The sequence below is a fragment of the Cyphomyrmex costatus genome, unplaced genomic scaffold, assembly GCF_001594065.2.
Source record: "Cyphomyrmex costatus isolate MS0001 unplaced genomic scaffold, Ccosl1.0 scaffold61, whole genome shotgun sequence".
Classification (NCBI taxonomy): Eukaryota; Metazoa; Arthropoda; class Insecta; order Hymenoptera; family Formicidae; genus Cyphomyrmex; species Cyphomyrmex costatus.
Window position 1 is genome coordinate 686,415 of NW_017280167.1, and position 24,105 is coordinate 710,519.

Genomic DNA, 24,105 nt, shown 5'->3' on the forward strand with positions numbered 1-24,105 from the left:
TCCAAATGCCTCAATGCTTCTTTAGCCCGGATCCTCATACGGGCAACAGCGCTTTGACGCCAAACGCTGATTGGTGAAAAACCGGTTGCGAGGGTAAAATTTACCCCCATAACCCGTTTTTCACCAATCAGCGTCCGGTGTCAAAGCGCTGTTGTCCGTATGAGGATCCGGGCTTAAACTGATTTTTCATGTGCAGCACGCTGCGGCAGCAAAATGTCACGTGATACAAATTTTCGAGAACTGATTGGAAGTGCGTCACAGTGCGTCACTCCACAAAAGATTTTTAACCAATAATAACATTTCGCTGTTGCAGCGTACTGCGCATGAAAAGTCAACTTTACGCATACGCGCTACGATTTTGGCTTCACCATCATCAAAAGTGCCGACAAAGAGTTGCGCTACTATATACTGTGCTTCCACCGTGCTATCCACATATTGGGCGAGTTCAAGACGACAAAGCGGCTAGGTACGCTTGCCGAGCAATCGAGTATGATTGGTTGGATCTATAAGTAATAACCAATTATATTTAATCGCTCGGCAAGCATACTTAAGGTTGATTTTATACTGGCCGTAAACTGTTAACTTATGCCGTAATCTGTAAAAATTGACCAATCACAGTCGAATGAGAGGGGAATAATCGATTATAATTGGTCAATTTTTACAGATTACGGCATAAGGTAACAGTTTAAGGCCAGTATAAAGCGGGGAGCACAGACTTTTGCATAACGCATAAACCATATACATAAAGAATTTGATTGGTCCATTGACTCATGTATAAGAAAATGGACCAATGAAATTCCTTATGCACATGCTTTATGCGTTATGCAAAAGTCTGTGCTCCCCGCTTAAATCAATCTTTAGCCGCTTTGCCGTCTTGAACTTGCCCATTGGTTGCTCCGGGCCACTGACTGACACCCTGAACACTTGACCGTCTGACTGATGGTGCATTGATCGAAGGCTGTAATCAGGTTGGAAATCGCATCACTGCCTGAAATTGTTCACTTTTAGCGTCCGCTGTGGTCCGCTAGCGTCATGGATGACAATGACGAGGAAACTAAAACCATCGGTAATTATATCCAAATTCAGTTTTCATGGTTCTCTGTGAGGTTAAAATTTTACAGAGCATATTTTGTTCATTCAGATTACCATCGATTATCAAGAGAAATTCAGTTTATTATTCGCTACCTTTTGTAAAGAATTGTTGCCTTTCTTCTCATATAGTTAATGTATATGTCTCCTGTTTCTTTCTTTGATAGTGAAATTACCCACAATGTGCTTTTTGTTTCTCGTTTCTTCTTGCTATTTTTTACATCTTGCCCTGTTTCTTATACCGTTTTTTATATTCTATTGCTCGAGATAAAAGTTAACAAACTTTGGAAGAAACAGGAAATAACATAACAAGAGATACAATTGTTGATAAAACAATTACAAGAAAAAAAAAAGTAAAAGGTGAAAAGCAAGAAACAGGAAACGAAGAACACATTGTAGAATAATTATGAAGCAATTAGAGAAAGAAACATTCTATTTTTGAGCTAAGATTTTGATTAATATAGACCTAGTTTATATCTTGCACAAGTACTAATTAGTAACTTTTTATTGAATTGTCTTTTTTGGCGATATGTATAAACATGTATGTAATTTATCATTTTGATACTTATCATATTAATTTAATACATCATTATATAAATACTTTGCTAAAATTGAGATATTTTAATACAAAGTTACTAGTTAATATTTATATTAAATGCTCAGTGTAAAAGGAATAGCAGTATCATTTAATAAGTAATTAATTAATTATTAGGATAAATTATATATGATTAAAGAATGTTCATATCTCCTTTTATTAGATATTGATCCAACATGGATATATGATGCAAAATATTTAGGCATTGAGAAGAAAGAACCAAAGAAAAAAAAACTTGTTTCCAGCAAAGATTTTGATCTTGAAAAATTTGAAACCGATATAGGTTGGAAATCTAGGAAAGTGACCTTTGAACTAACAGAAGAATTAGCAGATTTAAGAAAAGATATCAATCCGTTAGACAAGATTTTAGAGAAGTCTGTTATTAAATCTGATTTTGAAAAGTTGCATGTTGTACCACCCTACGAGTTAAGCAAACGTCAATTGAAACTGCATAAACGACGTGAGAAAAGTAAAATGGGAACAGGTGCAGAATGGTTTAACATGCGTGCACCTGAAATAACACCTGAGATTAGATACGATCTTGAAGTACTAAGAATGAGATCTGCACTAAACCCAAGACACTTTTACAAAAAGAATGATATGAAAGCATTACCGACAAACTTCCATGTCGGCAAAGTTATTGATTCTCCAATGGATTACTACTCTTCCCGTCTTACAAAGAAGGAGCGCAAGAAAACAATCGTTGATGAACTTATGGCAGACGCTGAGTTTACAAAATACAACAAGCGTAAATACAAGGAAATTATCGAAGAAAAGCAAAAGACACACTATAAAGCATACAAGCACGCAAGAAGACTTAAAAGAAAGAAGAAGAAATAATATATTTAGTATACAGATTTTACTTTATGTATTTGAAAAATAAAGAATACCAATTGTATATTTCCTGTATTAATGATGAAGAAAGGAAGTACCACTGCAGCTGTTGATAGTGTATAAAAATTTAATGTTTTAGAGTAAAATTTATTTTATGAAACTTGAAATTACAATCCTTATTTTCAATATTTTTCATTTCGGTTTTATTTTAGATCATCTTTAACGGATTAACAAATTAGATAAAATTATCAAAGCATCTAATGAACCATATGTTGATTTACACACCTTGAAGTTGATCTTTTTTTAAATAAACAGTATGTGAATGTTCAGGGTGAAACTTTCTCTAAGATGAAAAATGAAAAGTGAAAATTTTTACCGTTGTAGTTAATGGAGAAATTTTTTACTTTTCATTTTCCATCCTAGGGAAAAAGTTTCATGATCGATACCGTAATATAAAAATTGTCATTTTCTTATTTACGTGATTTATTTTGACGCTAAAAATGGCTGCATTCAACAGAGAATGCAGTTTTGTTGTAAAATTCTTGAATATGATTGGTATGGCCTCTACTGTGATTGGTCAATTTGCTTAAGTTGATTCTTCGTGTGCAGCACGCTACAGCAAAATGTTATTATTGGTTAAAAATCTTTTGTGAGGTGACGCACTTCCAATCAGTTCTCGAAAATTTGTATCACATGACGTTTTGCTGCCGCAGCGTGCTGCACATGAAAAATCAGCTTTACTGCTAAAGGATCATCTACAATAGGCACGTAATATACGTAACGTAACGTCCGTAACCGTAAGAGCCCCAACACACACTTTTGCATAACGCATAAAGCATGTGCATAAGGAATTTTATTGGCCCATTTTCTTATGCATGAGTCAATGGACCAATCAAATTCTTTATGTATATGGTTTATGCGTTATGCAAAAGTCTGTGCTCCCCGCTTAACCGTAAAAGTTGGAATATTTGAACTTTTGGTTACGGTTACGGAAAGAGATAAAGTTAGGTTGAAAGAGATTACGGAAAGAGGGTTAGATTAAATTGTATTGATTATAAGTGCAATAAGTAATAATAATATTGAACGAAATGGAATTTTCTGATAAAAATTTAATTCATTTGAAAATTGTCCTCATTTATATGCGATAAATCGTCAAGACTACAAAGACAGACAAAAGGCTCAAAATGCTTTCTTTCAAATGCTTTCTTTCTTTCTGCTTTTTTTTCTTTTTTCTTTGTAACAATTGTAATGCAATTGTAGCTAAATTAAGGATTATCAAGGCTGCCTTTCTGGATTGTTGATCGATCTCCATGATTTATGCAAAATATAAACTCCAACAAGTTTATTAAATAGAAGAGGTTAAAATACTTCGCAATTGTATTTTACAAGTACAGTTCCTTACGTTAGTTACGTTACCGCTACGGGCTGCCATTGTAGACGGGAGGAGGAGATTTCTTACGGTTACGGTTACGGACGTTACGTTACGTATATTACGTGCCTATTGTAGATGACCTTAAAGCCCATGGCACATAGAAAAACGTAAGGCCGTAAACGTAATCAGTAAGCGAATTGACCAATCACAGTTGAGAACGTAAACGGCCGCCGCTTTGTAAAACTCCTGAGCGATTGAATATGATTGGCTGCGTTCAGCAGAGAAAGCAACTTTGCAACTGTTGTAAAATTCTTTAATATGATTAGTCTTGCTCTTACTTCCTTATTCATCTAAATGTATAAGCCAATCATATTCAAGAATTTTACAACAGTTGCAAAACTGCTTTTTATACTGAACGCAGCCATTGGTTAGATCTAGAAGTAACAACCAATTATGTTTATTTGCTCGACGAGCAGGCTAGCCATTTTGTCAATTTGAACGCGCCCATTGCCACAGTATACTGCTGTGATCAGCTGTGACAGATTTGGAGAGAATTTTCCTAACCTGAACGTTTTATTTTGGTTCGCGGGGCAGTGATGCTTATTTCTACCAGATTCTTTTGTTTTATGTAAAAACGCGTTGAATAAACGTATTCCATTACCTTTTGAGGGGATAGTCTGAATAATTACCGTACATTTTTATGAAGATTTCTAGGAAGGGGATTATTTTAAATAAATATTAATTGCAATTATTATTAATTTTTGGACCAGTCCGTAGTTAAGTTTTGTAAAATTAACAACGCAGAAATGGATATACAAACAGTAAATACTCGAAGAAAAATACTAAGTCAAGTAGTTTCCAGTATTTTAGTAGAGTGTGGTTATGATACGTGTGAGAAACTAGTATTGGAAACACTCACTGAAATGTTGCAGTCATGTAAGGTTTAAATTTAGACTTACAAGCATTTAACTCAATATATTGTAAATTAAGACAAATTTTTTTTAATCTGTTGTTTCTTTATCTATCATAAATTTATTATTATACAATATTTACATTATAATGTACAATCTACTAATAACTTAAACTCTTAACTGTATTAATTCTTCATTCTTTAATGTTAATTTTTATGTTTACAAAAAATAATAACTAGCAAAAATAATGATTTTAACAAGATGAAATTTAATATCGTAAAAAGAATAAATGTTGTTTGAACACCATTGTTGAAAATCCACCTTGGATCTTTGGTGTCGTATGTAACATAGAACATGTTAAAAAAATATTAGAAAGAATTAATATAAGATCTAATTTAAAAAAATTCTTTGTATTTGTAATTAAATCTTATAAAGTATTTTTAAACATTTTTATTTAATATGAAATATTGACTAATTTTTTAAATAAATGAATACAGTTATTGTGGAGATTGGTGCTTCTGGAAGAAATTATTGTGAACTTTCTGGGAGAACAGAACCTCTTATAGCAGATGTGATATTGGCATTAATTAACATGGGTATAAAATTAGATAATATAGAAACTTATGCAAAACGACAAAACAGGACAGTTCTGCCAATGCTTCAACAGCAAACACAAGCAAAACAATTGAACATCTTGCAAGCTGGTGTTAAGCAAGGCCATCCATCGTATATACCAAGTTATTTTCCATCTTTTCCTGATCCACATGCGTATATTAGAACTCCGGTAAATATTTGTTAATAATAATTGTAATGTACTATATACATATACATATATGAACGCACACATACACACATTTTATATATTGTGATAAAAAATATTGCATATTGTATATGAAACTGATTCAATAATTGAAATATATTGTAGACACATAAGCAACCAGTAACAGAATATGAAGCAATCAGAGAAAAAGTAGCAACACAAAAACGAGATATTGAGAGAGCTTTAACAAGGTTTATTGCAAAAACAGGAGATACACATAGTTTATTTCTCACAGAAGACAATAGCATGTTTCCTTGTAAGAGAATTATCGTTTATATTGATTCATTCAGCATATCAATGAAGCAAAAATCTTACATATATCTGTCTTGCTTTTAGTAATATCTTGCAAACCACAATTTCCGAGTTATATCTCTGCTCTTTTACCTCAAGACCAAATATTCGAACCAGATTCAGATTTTCAGTTCGATTCAAATCCCGTGAAAAAGAAAAAAGAGCAACAAAATGAAGAAACAGAGGAAGGTAAGCGTTTTGCATAACGAAACATTTAATTGATACAATTTTTTTAATTAAGAACTTAATATAATTCTTTGCTTGCAGGTAACCAAACACAAAACGAAAATATGGAGCAAAATGGTGAAATTATTACTCAGCAAGATGTTATAGATAATCCATATTTAAGACCCGGAAAAATTCCTAAAACTAAAATACCAGGTACAACGATATCCGGACAGCACTCTGTTAAAAAAGAACTACTTGAATGTTAAATATCATGATGTAACATTAATTACTGTATATACGTAAAATCAGATTCAAAAGTTCACTGCCGGTGTTTTTACGAATTCTAACTGGAAACTCGAACACGTTTTATGCAGATCCATATATTATATATTATATTTAATCCTTTTTTATACATGGAATTATTAAGTTAAACGATAATTGATATTTTTATTCTGTAGTTACGTGAAAATATTTCGAAATACACGTATTACTGAAAATGTATAATATTCTATGTCGATTTTTAGAATTGATTCACATTATTATGTATTTTTTACGTACGTACATATTCACATATACAATGTGTACTAGGAAATAATTATAGTCATATTAAAACCATCATACTACAATATTAACCCTCAGTTATCACGCTTCAGTTACAGTCAAATTATTATCACATTAGTGCAAATTTGGCTTTACCATCTTTCATCGTAATTTTGAAACGAAAAAAGCAAAAGCAATCTAATTATATCATTCTCAGGAGTAAAATTTTCTTGAGAACTTATTGGTAATAATAAAATAAAGCAAAACCAATATTTTATTGCAAGAAATTGTTAATTAAAAATGTAATAAATTGAAAAGTAAACTTTTATAAAAAAAAAAAGTATTACTTTGGTCAAATATTAATTTTAAATATTTTTGATTATCTTAATTTGATGATATTTTTTTGTAAAAACAATTAAATTATAATATATGCATATATGAAAAAATTTTATTATATAGGTCATTAAGTATGAAATGTCTAATTTTTATATGTATTACTATTAATAGCAGTTGTAGCTGCTTTATTAAAAATGAACGAAATTTATACTTAAAAAAGTTTAAAATCTCTATTTTTAAAAGGCCGCTGTGTTTTATGTGTTTCTGTGAGTTCAGTAATTTTTATATGCAGAAAACTACAAGCAGGATAAAATGAAAATTTTGGTCTTTTTAACACAAAAGTTTAAAATTATCCCTACAAAATCATTTTTTTTAATTGTTCTTAAAATTTTTTGTTATTAAGTTATTACGAATTAAATAAAAGAAGCATCACTTTAATTACTAAATAGAAAAATAGAAAAAAAAATTAGAAATTGATTTTTTTTCGATTTTAGTGTGAAGTCCTCTGCAGCACCTCCAAATTGCGTCTACTTTAATCCTGTGAAAGGAATTTTTATTCCGTTTTGTCAATTCGGCAATTTTTATACTGCAATGTCAATAATTTGGTTACTCCAGCATCCCCTTAAAACGTTGTGCACATATTAAGGCTTCTGAGTAGTCGCCGCAGTCATATTTTTCAGTTATATTACTCGCCTAGTCATCTTATACATATTTTTTGTTATATATTACTCTCCTGACTGATTATTACTATCAGAATCATAACAAAGATTTTTATCAAAATTGCAAGAAAAAATATCAAAATTTGGAAAAAGCTCTATTGTAAATAATTACCGCCAGTTCGAAGATATTAGATATGTAATATGAGTTATTTGCTTCAGCTCAACATCCACCCTTCAAATTTTATAAATATAAATTAGTTATTTTTTAAATATATTTGTATCTTAACAGGGGTAATCAAAAATAATTTTTACAAGTTTTATAAACTTGGCAATCCTATACACGCATATATGTATAGTTTATAATTAATTTGTATAGTTATAAATATATATTTATTTAATATATATGTAGCGATTACATGATTATATTCACATTTATTTTGTAAAAACATTTTAGTCTCATCTGATAATATTGTATACAAAAAGTTAAGAATGTTATAAATACATGTGGTTTTTACAAATATGTTTAATTTTATCGAAAACATGTTCATTAAACTTATTTTTGAACAGGAAATATTGTAATAAAGTTAGAACAAGAAATTAACAGAGAAGTATATATGTGTTTTACAATTTTATACATATACAGGATGTTTCCTTTAACTCGAATATTTAAAATATCTGTTGTTTTCATGATACAATAAAATATTAAAATAAAAAATTTTTTATGTTGAAGTATAAAATATTTTCTAAATTATCAATTTTTTAGTAACTCTACCTAAACACTTTTATATGCAAAGTAATTAGAGGAATTATATTAAATAAAAAATTGTGTATATAATTCCATTTAAAAAAATAATAGCCTTAATATATCGACAAATATGATCTTAAAAAATTTATTGTTTATAATATTTGCTCTTTCAAAACAAACAACTTTTCCATTTTATGTTTTGTAATATTAATATATAATTAAAACATTTTAAATATTTGAATTAAAAGAAATACCATGTATACCTATGTGTTATTATACATACCTATATATAAAATTACTTTTCAATAAAAGTTATTAGAGGTATTAGACTTTTTAAATAAAATATGCTAAACTAAACACTTTCCATCTAATTAACTAAGAGATCAAAGATTAATTTTTAATTAATATATATAAATATATATATATGTATGTATATATTTGCGTTTATACTTATAATAATAAAAGTAAGAACTTTGTTACATGTTAAGTTGTATGTCATAAAAAGTAAGTTGAACGTTATAAAAATTATAAATAATAAAAAATAAACATTGATTCTCTTGCTGCTAATTCATTTATAGGCCTATGGTTTTTAGAATCTGCGTATGTGTGACTATACAAATGATTTCTTTTTAAAACATTTTCATTAAAAAATCTGAACTTATATAGATATATATTAAACGAGCAAAAATAAACTAACAGAACAAATAAATTAATTTCAAAATCTGTTAAACATAATATATAGCACATAATAGTACTTACAACATAAAGACATACATACACACTCATATACATATATATATATGTGTGTGTATATAAATAGGTACATCGCGGATGTAAACTAAGCAAAATCTTGCATGCTCTCTTCTTGAAAGATTTGATTTAATATTGATACCATGGCTGACGACGTACCCAGCGCAATTTCATACCGGAAGCTGTACGAATTTTTATGCTAGCACATTCTGCTGCACGTACTGTCTCTTTCACGCTTTGCATGAGATTCTGAGCATTTCCGACAAGCATGTCCGTTGCTTCCTGATCTTCTTCCGTACCTATGTTAACATCATCAAAACAACTATCAGATTAAATTGGAAAAATAATTTTCTTAATACATCCGTGTTTACATATATTTTTCTAATATAAATCATTAAAATTGTTGTTATATTGTTACATGATTATATCATTATATTTGTAATATAAAGTCCTAAACACAATGCGGGGCAACAGCGATAATGATAGAAATAGAGAAATCCAATAATTAGAAATGCATATGTGAATGTATGTACGTAGGAACACAGAATAAGACAATAGCGATAAATATTTGCGATGAGTTGGAGTTCTGTGTCTATATTGTCTTATAGCCTACTAAGCAGTGCTCAGATTCTATATTTTGTTTATATGCATTATAATATTGAAGTAGATTAAAAAGTATATGCTACAGTCAATATGCAATCAAATTGGTTGGCCTTTTTCTTTCGCGGCATTGTACAATGGGAGGTGAAAATTATATTATCATATCGCTGTTATTATCGCCGTTGTGTTGCATTGTGTCTAGGGCTTAAGAATGATAACATTTCATATCTAACGTATCAAATTACAATTATATCAAATGAAATAAATATGCAAAATATAAATATATCATTCTAAACTATATAACAATCGACAAATATTTTTTGTAAAGTGGAAAGGAATTTTCTTCACAAATGTAAAATCTTTTGTAAAGTGTATGTGTGTGTGTGCGCGCGCGCGTACATGCGTGCGTGCTTTACATGCAGGATATGTATGATGATCTCCCATATTATCCGATTTTTCCTACAACAACTATAAGCCCCCTCTTGTATATATATTTTTTTAGAACTAGTTTTGTTGATTATTGAAAAAAAAATTACGGATTTTTGGACTATCACTTCTGAATATTCATCGTACTTTTATATACAGAATAATTAGAGGGATATATATCATGTACCGTTAAGTATTGTTACAATCTTTATCAGATATTTATATATATACTCGATATTAGATAATGTGTTCCACTTTCTTGTATTCTCTCAAGGAAAAAGTAGAGGATGCATGCTGTGCTTTAAATGCTGTTTGTATCGCATAACAATCAATATCAAGTTTTTAAACAAAAAGAAAAAAACAATATCAAAAGAAAAAAAATAAAAATAACATCAAACAAGTTTACAACTTCTTTACCATAAAGCATCAGCTCTTCCCAGGTTGGAAGTGTCTCTATATATAAACAATTTAAGTTTTTCGTTAATGATGCAATGATTTCTATTTTTATTAATCAATGTTTAAATAGAAAGATTATATTACTAAGGTCATTAATGTATATTTCTTATTAGTTAATTAGATCGGCAATTATGACATATTATGAAATACATATAATTATGAAATATATGTAATATAAATATATTATATGCAAAAGAGAATGTAACTCGTACCTTGTGCTCCAAGCATAGTAGCTTTTACTGTAGACAGTATTTTTAATTGTGTTCCAATAGTAGGTATGCGTTCGCAAACTTGGAGAAGATTCTAAAAAATTATTACATAAAAATGACATATATATTTTAATAAATAATTATATTTTAATATCTAAGATTGATATAATCAGCAATAATGTACGAACCGTTCGAATACGTTTATCAGTACATTCCCTGGCTAGTTCCTTTGCAAGACGTGTCACTTCCTGAGAAGCTTCTGCGATAGCTTTGGCACATGCGATAAGATCTCGTTTATTACCACCTTCACCTCTAACTAGTCCTGATAATCTGCCCATTAAAATAGCCATCTTCTTTGCTGCAGCAATAATTTCGTTGTCCTTGCTGGACCATTGCCGTACTTCTTGATGTAAACCATGAGCGGCCATCTATACAACAGATTTCATAATGTTAATTCTGTTTTCCCTATGACTTTGAATTGATTTTAAAGACACTGCAAGGTCAAATTAATATCTTTTTATATCCTTTTCTAAACTACACAACTTTTGTTTGAAACATTTTATATTGCCAGTTTTTAAGAAATCTTAATACATTACTTAAAATGATATATGTAATATGTTTATATGTATATATATATATATATGTATATATATATATATATGTATATATATATATATATATACAATAAATATATAATATATCTAACTATATAATTTTTATTTTTAGGCAATAAAAAAAAAAGTACGTTGAGCGAAGACAAAAATTTGTCTTACCATTATTGGTTGATTCGGTTGAGGCGCATGCATGAACATTTCTTCTTCATCATCTGTCTCAGGAGGAGGAGGTCTCGGAGGAGCAATATTGCTTCCGGGCAAAGGTGGACGAGGTGGTGCCACTTCTACTCACATAATAAATAGAAACAGCATTTTTCAAAAATGTAAATGTAAAATTTTATAATGTATATAATTGCACTAAATTTTCTTTCATTGTGTAAACAAAACTCCAAAGTAATGTGTGAAAATCTAAATTTAATCTGTTACAAGTAATCATAAGAAATAAGATGCTGTGAAAAATTGCTTTATGATGAGTTGCATGCACATTGTTACTAAAGAATAGATATTGTTGCACAAACAATATGTAAGACAAATAAATAAACCATCGTAAATATGAGTTACAATTTTTTAAATAATATTATGATTTATTATAAACTTGATTATCAAGTTTATTATTTTTTATTTTACATAAATTCTTCATATATCATGTTATTAAGGAAAAGGAAACAATGAAGAAAAAAAATAAAGAAAAAAATAATAAGTCGTGCTACAAAAATGTTTAAATAATTACCATCATCGATATTATAATCGTAATATTCTGGTAATCCATGTAGCATTAAAAGCAAAAATGCATTACGTTAAAATATAGGGCAAATTTTATAGAATATGTTACCACATGCATGTAATTATACAATGCTTGTCAAAAATTGCGGGCCATCTACATGACTTCTGAAAAATTCGAGATATAGGATTCAAATTTATAGGAAAACAATGGGATTATAAAATTTATCATGTAACCTCGAAAACACCCATCTTGACATCTCGGGGAGTGAGGAGAAGAGGAATTCTTAAATGTAAGTCGAGTGGACGGTTCGTCTAAACGTGAAGGCTTGACTCTACATATTATTTAAGATTTTTTTCCCTTGTCCTCTGTCCTTTGGAGATATTAAGATAAGTGATTTTTGAAGTTAAATGATGGATTTTATGATCCTATTGTATTTTTATAAACTTTAATCCTATTTCGAACTATTCAGAAGCTTTTTAGCACGGAGCTTTTAGCGAGCACTATATACAGTTATATTTGGATGTAAAAATAAATATTTGCGACAATATTTTATACCTCAATGAACTATTGTTAAACAATTTTTCATATAACATAATTATGATAATCTTCAATTATATATGATTTGTTATAATAAACTAAGATTGATGTGGAAATATGTTATGTTATAATAGTCATGAATTGCTGTAAGATATTGTGAAGATTATGTATTGTTAGGAGCAAAATGTAGTTTGATTTATTAAATATAAGATAGAAATTTGGATCAAATATATCTTAAGTTTATGCTCGTTTAAATGTTATATAATAAAATTTATATATGTAGATGATATAATCACTTATTTTAGGAATTATAAATATATCACATCCTCGTTTTTTTTTATCATCTACCTACTTCATATCATTATAATTATATAATGTTTTGCTTATATATACTTTATCTTCAATTATTGCATGCTTCATATAAGGAAAAGGAAACGTTAAAAAACATTAAAACACAATATTTACGGACAAATGATCATTATAAATTACCTCCACCATGAATCGATTTGTCTAACTCGTCGGAAGCCAATTCTTGAGACAAAATATTGGGGTTCTCTACTAATTGGAGTACAAATACAATTAATATTATGTGATCCAACACCAATAAATCAAATTATTAATCATTGTTAATCTGACCCGCATTTTACATATATGATAAAAATGAATACGAGAGAATATCAATGCAATGATGTTAATGTAAAAATAATATTAATCTAATTTTATCAAATGTAATATGGAATATTGCATAATAAATGTGTGATTAGTGTGTACACACGCGTACATGTATATGAATACATACATGTACAAATGTTTATAATACCGTATGAAACTATATAATCTTTATCAATCTTTATCATATTATAGCTTCAAAGATAAAATGCATTTGTAAAATTATATTGCACACAGCCATGCATAAATCATATCATATAAAACCAGATACCTTTATCTTTGGAATAAGTATATCGGATTGGAATTTGATCTGTAAAAGATATATTCAACGAACTTATTCGAACTTATTCCTTAACATTGACTGTTAAATTGATATTTTACATTTTATTTTCCACGTGATATATATATTAGATGTTTTTTTATTTAAATATTAGATTGAAATGCTTCAATATGACCAACATTTGCCACGCCGCCCAAGGTCAAACTGATAAAAGATCAGTAAATAAAATTTTTAAACCCTACAATTTTAATGTACGTGAAGTTAGCACCGCCATTTTGAAAAAAAATAAAATAAAATTTGTGCTGAATTGTGCTAGATTTGTGCTACATTGTGCCGCAAGAATTAATGACATAACTCAAAAAACAAAGCGTTAAATTGAAAAAAAACGTTTTTTTCGCCAGCACCGCCATTTTGTTTAATCGGCAAAATAAACATTGTGCTGAGTTGTGCTCGATTTGTGCTACGGTAGCACAACTCAGATATACAGTATCGATCACATGGAAGCACTACAAACCCGATTTATGGGCAAAAAACCGAACACGACTATTTTTAGTCATAACTTTTGGTATTATGAAAGAACGGCTGAAATCTTCGCGGCACAATGTAGCACAAATCGAGCACAACTCAGCACAATGTTTATTTTGCCGATTAAACAAAATGGCGGTGCTAACGAAAAAAACGTTTTTTTCAGTTTAACGCTGTTTTTTTAGTTATGTCATTAATTCTTGCGACACAATGTAGCACAAATCTAGCACAATTCAGCACAAATTTTATTTTATTTTTTTTTTCAAAATGGCGGTGCTAACTTCACGCACATACAATTTTGTGTAAAACATATTTTTCTGATAAACTATAATACTTTCTGAGATAACCATTCCGGGACTTTTGGATTTCATTGTTTTATTCATAAATTAAAGAATAAATTTCATAAATAATTACTACCTTTATAAACTAATTCTTTCTCTTTTCTTACAAAATGTGTCAATTAATTATTAAAAGATAATTCCTAAATTAATTTGGTTTTGGCTTCTGTTTTAAAAAAGATTTTTATCGTTTTAGAAATATTTAAGGTATGTATCAAATCTAAAAAAATAAACTTACCGTCGTTAATATGCAACTGTGACATTTCTAAAGGTGGCACCAAATCTGGCTGGATTACAATAGCTTTCCGAACTTGTCCAACATTTGCTAACAACTACAAACATAACCATAATAAAATACCCAATGTATATCTGTTTAATATGTATGTAACGTACTGTGTTAAACATACGTATTGAATTTTTATATATACATATATATATAGAGCCATATTAAATTTTTATACTAGCCAAATAAGAGATACATACTGCACGATTATTTTCTCTCCAGCGTGATACCGCAGTATTGTCATGGATGTTCATTGCTACCAGTTTTGCATCTTGGACCATTGGAGCAACGCCTATTAGAAATAATATAACAATTAATTACAGAAAAATTGTAAATAAAACTTTCTTTAAGTTTTGTATATTCATGAGTTTCATTCCTTTCAAATTTTAATTTTTCTTTGTCGATCCAAATTCGTATCATATTATCTTTCTTTGTTGAACTGAAATCGGTACTAATCATAGTATATCTGTAGCTAGATTTCTGAGATCATTTTTTAAATCAAATTTTAATTCCAAAATGTCGAGGATATAATAGTTTTTGAATTGCAAGCATTTATAGTTAGCGATTTTAATTAAAAGATATTAATATATATAAATATAGTACGTACTGCTTTGAAGAACATCTGTAGCGTGATTTACTCTTTGTATAAAGGCAGGATCCTCGCTGTTGTCACTTTCCTGTTTTGCCACGAGTATAACTCGATTTGCAAGACGCGCGATAGATGCTGTGTTATCGACCATTTTCTGCGGTAAGGCCTTAGCGATCGCTTCTTCGCAAAGGAACGAATGCTTTTGCATCTGTTCTTCAGAAATTTTGATAAAATCACCGCTATTGGTCGCTTCATCGCATAATGCTCGTGCCCGTTGCATAATTTCCGCATATTGTTGTCGCAAATTTTCAAAATGCTCGTCCGCGGCTTTGCTATCCGGATAAGTCATGCGAATCCGTCCGGCATTGATCAATTGTGGTGTCAAAGATTCCACTTGTGAAGCACTAGCGGATAGCGCTTCGGCCAATTTCTTGTTTCCTCCACTTCCTGCAACAATGCGATGAATTTTATCATTTAAAAGAAAAAGTTCAACAAAAAAAAAGAAATGTTTTTTCCCAAAGAGACTGTTTTATATTATGTTTCTGCTAACTCTCTAAATCTTTTTTCTTTTAAAAAAATATAAAATTTTATAATATCAAAGTATACAATATTAAGTACATACCGCCAGCTGCGACCATCCTTGCGGTTTTTGCCGCTCTATTCGAAAACGTCTGCAATGCGCATGTTTTGTCATTAAAATTTTGTTCACGTCCTGGTGTGCCTGCGGGAGTCAAAACAGCATCTGTGAATTGCTTTAGAGGCGTAGTGATGTCAATAAAATCCTCAACAACGCGAGATACAACGGCTTGTTGTATCCTATTCTTTAACTCATAGAGTTTGTGAGATAGCTGTCGCGCAATGTCCTGAGCGTGTGGAGTGTTGCCTTGGCCATGGGCGCAGAGGTCGGCGAGCTGATGAGATAAGTTGTCCACTTCATCGCATAATTGCAAAATCTCCGCTTTGTGTATACCTGGTAAGCCTTCAGCCACCTATTGCTCGAACATGAAGTTGTCAATATTAGTAAAGGATACAAAATTAATAAAAAAACTAATGTATGGAGCACTGCAAACATCACTCTCTCAAAAACAAATTTTTTATTTTAACTTAGAACTTTGATTTTAATTTAGAAGAGATACAGTTGTTTGTTAGTGTACGCTTGTTAGTATATCATTAAAAAAAATATATATATGTATGAATGGAATTTACTTTTACAAGATTTTAAATATATTTAAATTAAGCTTCAAATAAACGTTTATCTATAGAATTGTAATTTAAAAAGAAATCTAGCAAATCTTATTAAAACTTTGAAATTTATTTATTAACAGAATTTTTGTTTGTATCATATATGCAGGTTAGCAAAACATTAAAAAATTTTACTGAAATCATTCTTATCTATAAATTTCTAAGAATTGTACTATCATCGAAGTCCAATTATACAAAATTTGTGATATTTGAAATACTCCATATGGTTCTCGGTGATACTAAACATTGATAATAAACATTATATGTCGGAAAAATAACAAAATGTATTTACAGACTCACATTTGCTATAGGTTGCTCATTCTTTCTATGCGCAGCATTGAAGATATTAAGTATTATAGAGTATATATGACTTTTTTGAAATATTATATAAAAAATAAACGATAATAATGTGTTGCTATATTTACATCATGTATGTAATAAATATTTAATACGACTGAAATTGTTTCAATAGAAGATGATTACATCATACCTTTTTTCCTTCGTGTATTATTAAAGCTATAGCCCTTTTACCGAGTCCCTTGTCATCATGTTGTGGATTCAGAAGCCATTTATTCGCTTGTTCTAATCGACCTGCCACCGTATGAGCTGTTTGCGCAGTTCCCGATTTATCCGCTGCTATCAAAGCAGATGCTATCAAACTGCGAAGCTCATTTAATTTCTCCTTAATACTGCGTGCTAAGGCTTCTGCTTGGGGTGTAGTGCCTTCATATAGATATATACATAAAATTAGTTAAACAAAATCGAGTTTCTTAAACTAAATGCATATGTAACATTTCTATAATAAGAGTAAACATGATATAAATATTGCGTCCCATTATTCACTGAAAATCTATAGTCCACATTATTGGATCTTTTTGTGGTACTTGCAGAAAATAACGATACGCAGCCACAATTGTACGCAAGTTACCTTTCTCATTTTGGCGTAGTTCGCAAAGAGCATCAGTCATAGTGACAATTTGTGAAGCTAGTTTAGCTATAGGTTCTGCCTGCGATGGAGATAGATAATGTTCCGCCAAACGTGACGCCTGTTCTATTATTTGACGAAGACTTTTTTCACCTACGCCACCTCTTAGGGCCAATCCATCGTCTAACCAATCGTAAGCCGCTCGTATCCTGGATTCTATAGCGCTTTGAGCCTTCTTCAGAACCTAATATAACAAAATATAAAAATATAACACATTTATTATCTTACTGTTAATTAAGTTTACAGGATTGCATTAAGTAAAATAACAAAATAAATTACAGTTAATTGATCAGCATCCCATTCTTCTTCGTCATATGTTGTCAATTGCAGTACCCGAATAATTTCATTCAATTCATCAGACATTCTTCCAGACAAGTAATTACGATTTTCTGCTGCTTCGTCCGCACCTTTCCCACCTTGTGAAATGATATGAATAAAAATCTTCATGGAACAAATTAGAATTGGTGCGAGTGTTTTCACCTGCAAGTGTATTAAGCATTAATATTTGAAATTATTGATTGCACACATTATCTTACACTACACAGTAGCATTAATATATATTGTATATAAAATCATTGTAGAAAAATATGCAAATATATAATCTCTTAACACTCACTTGCTCTAAGCAGCGCACCAATATCTCCCGATGTACTTGATGTGTTAATTCCTTTTCACGAGCGCTCACTTCTCTTGACACTTTGCTGAGGCATGGGCTTAAATTCTTAAGAAAATGTACTAGATCTTCCATTGTTTCAATAACTTCGGTGACAGCCAAATAATCTAAGACACGTTTGCATTCTCGTATAATTTTTCGTACTTCGCTTTCATCAAAGCAGAGAAGTAAGGAACTTGTGCCTTGCAAGATACCGCGTGAGCCTTCTATAAGCTTTTTCCTTAAAAAGTAAAGGCGGTTTAAATTTACTTAGTATTTGAAAATTTAATTTCATATAAAAGTTACATAAAAATTTACCTAGCAGGTCCAGAATATGGATCTTCCTTCAACATTGCCGATGCTTCCTCCAGAAGACGGGAAGCACCTTCAACACGTTGCAATGCTGCTGGCATATCTTGCTTAAGTAAAGCATCATCAGATGAGTTTATAGTTTCTTTCCCAACCTGAAAATTAAAATAGATACAATATAATAAAATAAAGTTATAAATGTTTGCAATTATTTTTATAAAGAAATTTTTTTGATGAAAGATTTCTTTATAAAAATAACTGCATCCAGAAAATACATATCCAAGCAAAAAATCTAGAGCTGAAATAAAAAACTAATTTTTACACTAAACTTTTTTAACTTTAAGTTTCAAAATTTTTTGGGTAATTTTGATCTTTTCTTTAGTTGCAAACACTTACTTTCACAAGATTAGTTACAGCCATGCTAACAGCTTGTACAGGCCTTCCCAAATCCGGCATTGCATTTCCATCTTCAGCTTCTTCATGTAATATAACAAGTCTTGATACCTACAGAAAATATAATAATTATTAAAACATGCTCATCTTTATTTATGTTTATTTATCATTGAGCCATCTTCTCACATTGCTTAACGGATTATTAAAACAGTTTTAAATGAACATTAGTCTAAATAATTTCCATTTGCAAAAAAAAAATACAAATTTATTAAAACCGAATGAGAACAAGCCGCAGCGGTCTAAGCTATCACAGGTACGTCTATATAATTGCGTGTGAATTTATATACTACGTATATATCACAAATTTATTAATTTATACTTTATAAACTTAGGAATTTATATTATAATATGTATAAAAAAATAATATCATTATATATATAAATTTACATAAGTAAAGCTTTTTGTAAAGCATTACACAAAATATAATCTATGTATATAAATAATTTATACATCTAATATTAATTGTTAAGGTTTTTGAATAGTTGCCGCGATCATACATTGGCTGTATTCCAAAATTGACTGCCAGTACTAAAAATCTATAGTTTACGTCACGAGCACTATAGGTTTTTAGTACTGGCAGTCAATTTTGGAACACACCCATTATAGGGTATTGATGTCATCATAAACAAAAAATAATACATTGTCGTTTCTTGCATGCCATTTATAAATAAATAGAATTTGGATAAAATAAAATAAGGACGCTTTGTAAATATATATAAAAAAAAACACTAAAACACTTGTAAAAGTTGGGGGCCAAAGGTATTCCTATTTTTTTTTAACAATCAGTAAATAATCGTAAAAGATACATAAAATGAAAATAGGCTACGTTTGCGCAATAAACAGAAGTTGGTAAAAGCACTTTATACGCATATTTATGATTGAAAATAAATTTAGCGTGCAGTTTGAGGAACTGAATATAAGTACATAAAATTACAGAATTATTTCAGCACTAAAGATCCAGCTTGACCGTTTAGAGCTTTAATTTCTACTTCGTTGTGTAATCTCATTACGGTTTCATAAAACACTTTGTATTATTTATTGACTGTCCGGACATAAAAGAGGGAAATTAGATTTGGCTCATTTTTACAAGTGTTTTAAAAGAAACTCATCATTGTATTTTATTATACCTAAATTTTCTTTATTTACATGCAAGCAACTTCAACGTGTCATTTATGTGAAAAATCATATAATTTTACTTAAAAAAGTAAAGATAAGTTTCTTTTGGTGCCTGCACCTAGAAAATCCATCATAAAAAGATATGTCCCTTTCAAAACCGTTCCACTTTTGTTTGAAATGTTTTTCTATATTTTTCATTCTTTTCGAATTATTGGCACATTTTACATCGGTCATCATATAATATATGCATGTATGTGTGTATGAAATAAACTATTGCGTTATTTTAGAACTTTATTTATGTATACAATGTATAAAATTATTATTAAAGTGTTCATCTTTTTAATAAAATATCTTAAATTTTCCGTTTAAAATAATCAATTATAAGAGGTCAAAGATTAGTTTTCAACTTATAATTGTGTTTAATTATATATATCATGATAGTAAACTTAAAAAATTTGTTATACGCAGGAGTGCAGCAAGCGCTATGGGATCCTCCCTCTTATATTATATTCTCTCAATTAAAATTTTATAATTTTTCATGTTAACTATAACAAATAAATGTGTAGATAAATAAATAATTTATCTACCCATTCATTGATTTATACATTTATTTATTTAGTAATGTAAAAAATTATAATAAAATAAAATTTTAAACGGAACAATATACAGTACGAGGAGCCTTATGGTATACTGCGCTTTTCTGCACACTCTGCCTGAGTATAATCCGATTGATCAACTTTAATCGTTAATAATTCGATAAATAATAGTTTGAGTCAAAATTGGGAAAAAAAACTTTAGTTAAAAATTTTCTCCTCTTTTAGTTCCAGAAGTATTAAGAATTGAGACTCCCTGTATATTCAGAGCATCTATCATGAAATAAGTCGAAATGGATTCTAATCAGAATAATTTTGTTTTCGCTAGAATATAAAAATCTAAGAAATAATTAAATAATTCAAATTGATCCAGTTTGTACCATTCCATAAGATATATTTAGTTATTTTTATCTCATTGTATTATAAGAAAAGTGTTATAAAAAATTATAAACAAAAAATAAATATTAATATTATTACTGTTTATTATAAAAGTTAACTATATTTAAATTCGCAGGCATATCAAAATGTAAAATGAAAGTTGGTTCATTATATATTAATATGTAGGAATGTGTGGGATGATATGACACTATATGCTCTAACATGTCCTTATTTGGACAGGTTGGAATTAGTAATATGCAGGGAAGATTTTCCTCTCAGCCAAAGAGATTAAATTTCATTTTAGAAACTGTGTGATATGTCTGAAAAAGATATAGCAGCCCTGTTCTATATATAGCACGTGATGTCATAGTCCTATAAAAAGCATTGTAGATGAAACAACGAGGTTATACCCTGTAAATTTGCCTGCTGTCAAAATATGAGCTTGAATGACTATCACATCAGCTGAAAACGGTTAATTTTCATGTTTTTTTATTATCTATATTAAATGCAATTTTTGCAGCAAACAAACAGCGAAAATTAAAACGGCTACAATAAACAATTAAATCGGACCATAAATAGAAAACGTTGTTATATGTGAGAATTTTGTAGATGGAAAGTACACATTTGTTTATTCAACGAAAAATCATATAATTTTTTAAAAATATATTTTTAATTATAATTACTATTTTCGCTGTTAATTAAATTAACATATAACATTCTTTGAATAAAAATTCCAGGGAAAATTACAGTGAATTTCTTAATGAAATAATTCAGCAATATTTGACGACAATGATAACAAGGAGTAATTCTTTTGACACTTGAATTACCTGCTGAGCCACTGGCTCGAGAATACTCTCGATAGTCTTGGTATGGAAGACAGGCATTTTTATTTAATTTTTAGATTACGGTGCAAAAATAACTAAAAGAGAAAGAAAAAAAGAGTTCTTTGTACGAGTTCTCGTACGATAAGAGACACGAGTTAAACCCAATTGAGTTAAACCCAGCAGAAAAAGATTAAATGACACCCATCCCTTGTTTTATTTAATTTGTTTCGAGTTGTCTACCGCACACAATCCGACCGACTCTGACCACTCTGGTCAACTGGTTTACTGGTATACTCTGAACTCTGAAAAAGACTCGGAGCAACTCGGAGTCAGACGGTATAGTATATACAGAAGCGCAACGCGTAAAGGTGTCTTTTCATGCAGATGCAATGGAATGGAAGCATATAAACTTGAAGGAGTCTTTACATGGGAGTGTCAAGCATCCAGTATCAGAGAGAATATGCAGTAATATATTAATAAATATAAGAAAGACGCGTATTAATTGGTTCTCTATGTTTTAGAAATCCCCGCTCTACAAAATGTACCAGAGTAACCGCAGGTTTAACTCCTAATTTAGGACATTCTCCCCTACATAACATACATACATATATTGCACTTGTTTAGAATTTTGTTTCTTTTAATATCAAACATATCCTTGTGAAGTTAACATTAAATTCTTATTGCAATAAATCTTATTTAAAATAATGTAAGTATAGATTTTTTGTGTACTATAATGGAATATAAAATATTTTTTTACTACGTCGATCCGCCATCAGGGCCCCGATTCTCTAATCTATCGTAAAAGAAACGTATACGAAAAATTAGGAAAATGCTACGGTACACGTTACGTATACTATAGCATTTTCCTATTTTTTCGTATACGTTTCTCTTACGATGGATTAGAGAATCGGGGCCCAGAGGTCTATTGATATTCGCAAATTCTAGAGATCCTATAATAAGAGTTTGGCCAAAGCGGACCAAAGATGGCGGATAGAAGGAGATAACAGATATTGCTTTCTTTCTCGTATTACGCTATGTGTCTCTTTCTATTCTCCGAACTCGTTTTCCGACAATGTACAAAGCTATCCGAAGAATGCCGAATGGACCAAGGTAGAGAACCAATCAGAAGTTGAGCCCGCTTTGGTCAAACTCTTATTATAGGATCTCTAGCAAATTCTCGTGAGTGCTTTAATACGCGTATATCTCTTTATATAGAATCTCGATTGAATAACTCTTGTAGGCGTATAAGGTAGGCTTCCACTACAACGCTTTACTGATGAGTCCAGTAATGGAAGCTGGGACGAAACGCCAATTAAGTAATATTCTTCACAATATATAAAAATTAATTCCATCGTTTACTGATGATGGTCAGATTAAAGGCCGAATTGTTTACTATAATAATAAAAATTTCGTTTTAATATTCTACGAAATACATTATATTTTCGCTAAATCTATCTAGCGTCGTGGTGTATGCTCTTTTTTAATTCCTTTGTTTAAAATATTTTTATATAAAGAATAATTTTACAATATATATTCATTCCTTGAAGTGTAATTTGTACATTTTTTTTTATTGTTTACGACTTAAAAAATATTAGTATCGTAATTTTCTTAAGAAAAAATTTATTCTTAAAATGATTAAAAAATGATGAATGTGAAAAATAGAATAACATTCTATTTTTCACATTCATCATTTTTTAATCATCAATTAATATATACACATATATATATATATATGTAAACATGGCCGGAGACGCTACCGCGTCTCCTGATACGCGCTAAGAGAATGAAATTATGTATCATATTTACACTTTTTCGATATCTTACTTTCTTTTTTTCATTTTCTTAAATTCGCTCTGCTGATTAGCAGCTTCACCAAAAATTTTATTTATTTTTTGTCTGCGTATGATATCGCTCTTAATTTGCTGTCCGATTTGTACTTTAGCTAAGAAATCACGATCTTTTCTAATTTCACGAATTGCACCCTTAAACTCTCTTTTATATTTATGCAATAGTTTTTCTCTTTCTGCTTTCTCCTTAGACATGGATTTGTTTCGTTTCCCACTATATCTGTAAAAGAAAATAATATTTGAAATAACATCGTATATTAATATACTATAGTACTAAATATTCTAATAATTTTAAAATCATTAGCATACGCTCTCTCTCTCTCTCTCTCTCTCTCTCTCTCTCTCT

General features: G+C 29.8%; 4 protein-coding genes across 13 annotated transcripts in view; 2 read left to right on the forward strand and 2 right to left on the reverse strand.

Annotated features, from left to right (window-relative positions):
- The first annotated feature begins 912 nt into the window (after positions 1-912).
- LOC108779716 (deoxynucleotidyltransferase terminal-interacting protein 2) lies at positions 913-2,539 on the forward strand. Its single transcript, XM_018547178.1, has 2 exons — positions 913-1,066; positions 1,848-2,539. The coding sequence occupies exons 1-2, from the start codon at positions 1,033-1,035 to the stop codon at positions 2,522-2,524; spliced, it is 711 nt and encodes a 236-aa protein (XP_018402680.1). The 5' UTR covers positions 913-1,032; the 3' UTR covers positions 2,525-2,539.
- Positions 2,540-4,674: 2,135 nt separating this feature from the next.
- On the forward strand, positions 4,675-6,449 carry Taf8 (TBP-associated factor 8). The gene is made up of 5 exons (XM_018547172.1): positions 4,675-4,826; positions 5,299-5,585; positions 5,727-5,877; positions 5,958-6,101; positions 6,180-6,449. Exons 1-5 carry the CDS (start codon positions 4,697-4,699, stop codon positions 6,344-6,346), a joined length of 879 nt encoding a protein of 292 aa, XP_018402674.1. The 5' UTR covers positions 4,675-4,696; the 3' UTR covers positions 6,347-6,449.
- A 2,693-nt stretch (positions 6,450-9,142) lies between these two features.
- Vinc (vinculin) lies at positions 9,143-22,194 on the reverse strand. Of its 10 annotated transcripts, XM_018547258.1 has the most exons (20): positions 21,916-22,194; positions 18,945-19,052; positions 18,558-18,703; positions 18,204-18,480; positions 17,867-18,067; positions 17,531-17,771; positions 17,093-17,325; positions 16,903-16,923; positions 15,983-16,349; positions 15,379-15,807; positions 14,972-15,063; positions 14,727-14,820; positions 13,617-13,655; positions 13,166-13,234; positions 12,146-12,172; positions 11,575-11,699; positions 10,990-11,229; positions 10,805-10,895; positions 10,554-10,589; positions 9,143-9,409 (listed from the first exon to the last, which is right to left on the reverse strand). In XM_018547258.1, exons 1-20 carry the CDS (start codon positions 21,970-21,972, stop codon positions 9,240-9,242), a joined length of 3,063 nt encoding a protein of 1,020 aa, XP_018402760.1. In that variant the 5' UTR covers positions 21,973-22,194; the 3' UTR covers positions 9,143-9,239. The 10 variants fall into 10 exon arrangements, with proteins under 10 accessions (XP_018402760.1, XP_018402761.1, XP_018402764.1 ...); XM_018547259.1 differs by lacking the exon at positions 16,903-16,923; XM_018547262.1 differs by lacking the exon at positions 13,617-13,655.
- A 1,497-nt stretch (positions 22,195-23,691) lies between these two features.
- Positions 23,692-24,105, reverse strand: part of l(3)07882 (Nucleolar protein 14 homolog l(3)07882) — a 4,087-nt gene continuing 3,673 nt past the window's right edge. Inside the window, exon 5 of the mRNA XM_018547159.1 lies at positions 23,692-23,979. Coding sequence (XP_018402661.1) covers positions 23,733-23,979 — 247 coding nt within the window. The 3' untranslated portion in view covers positions 23,692-23,732. The remainder of the gene's footprint in view (positions 23,980-24,105) is intronic.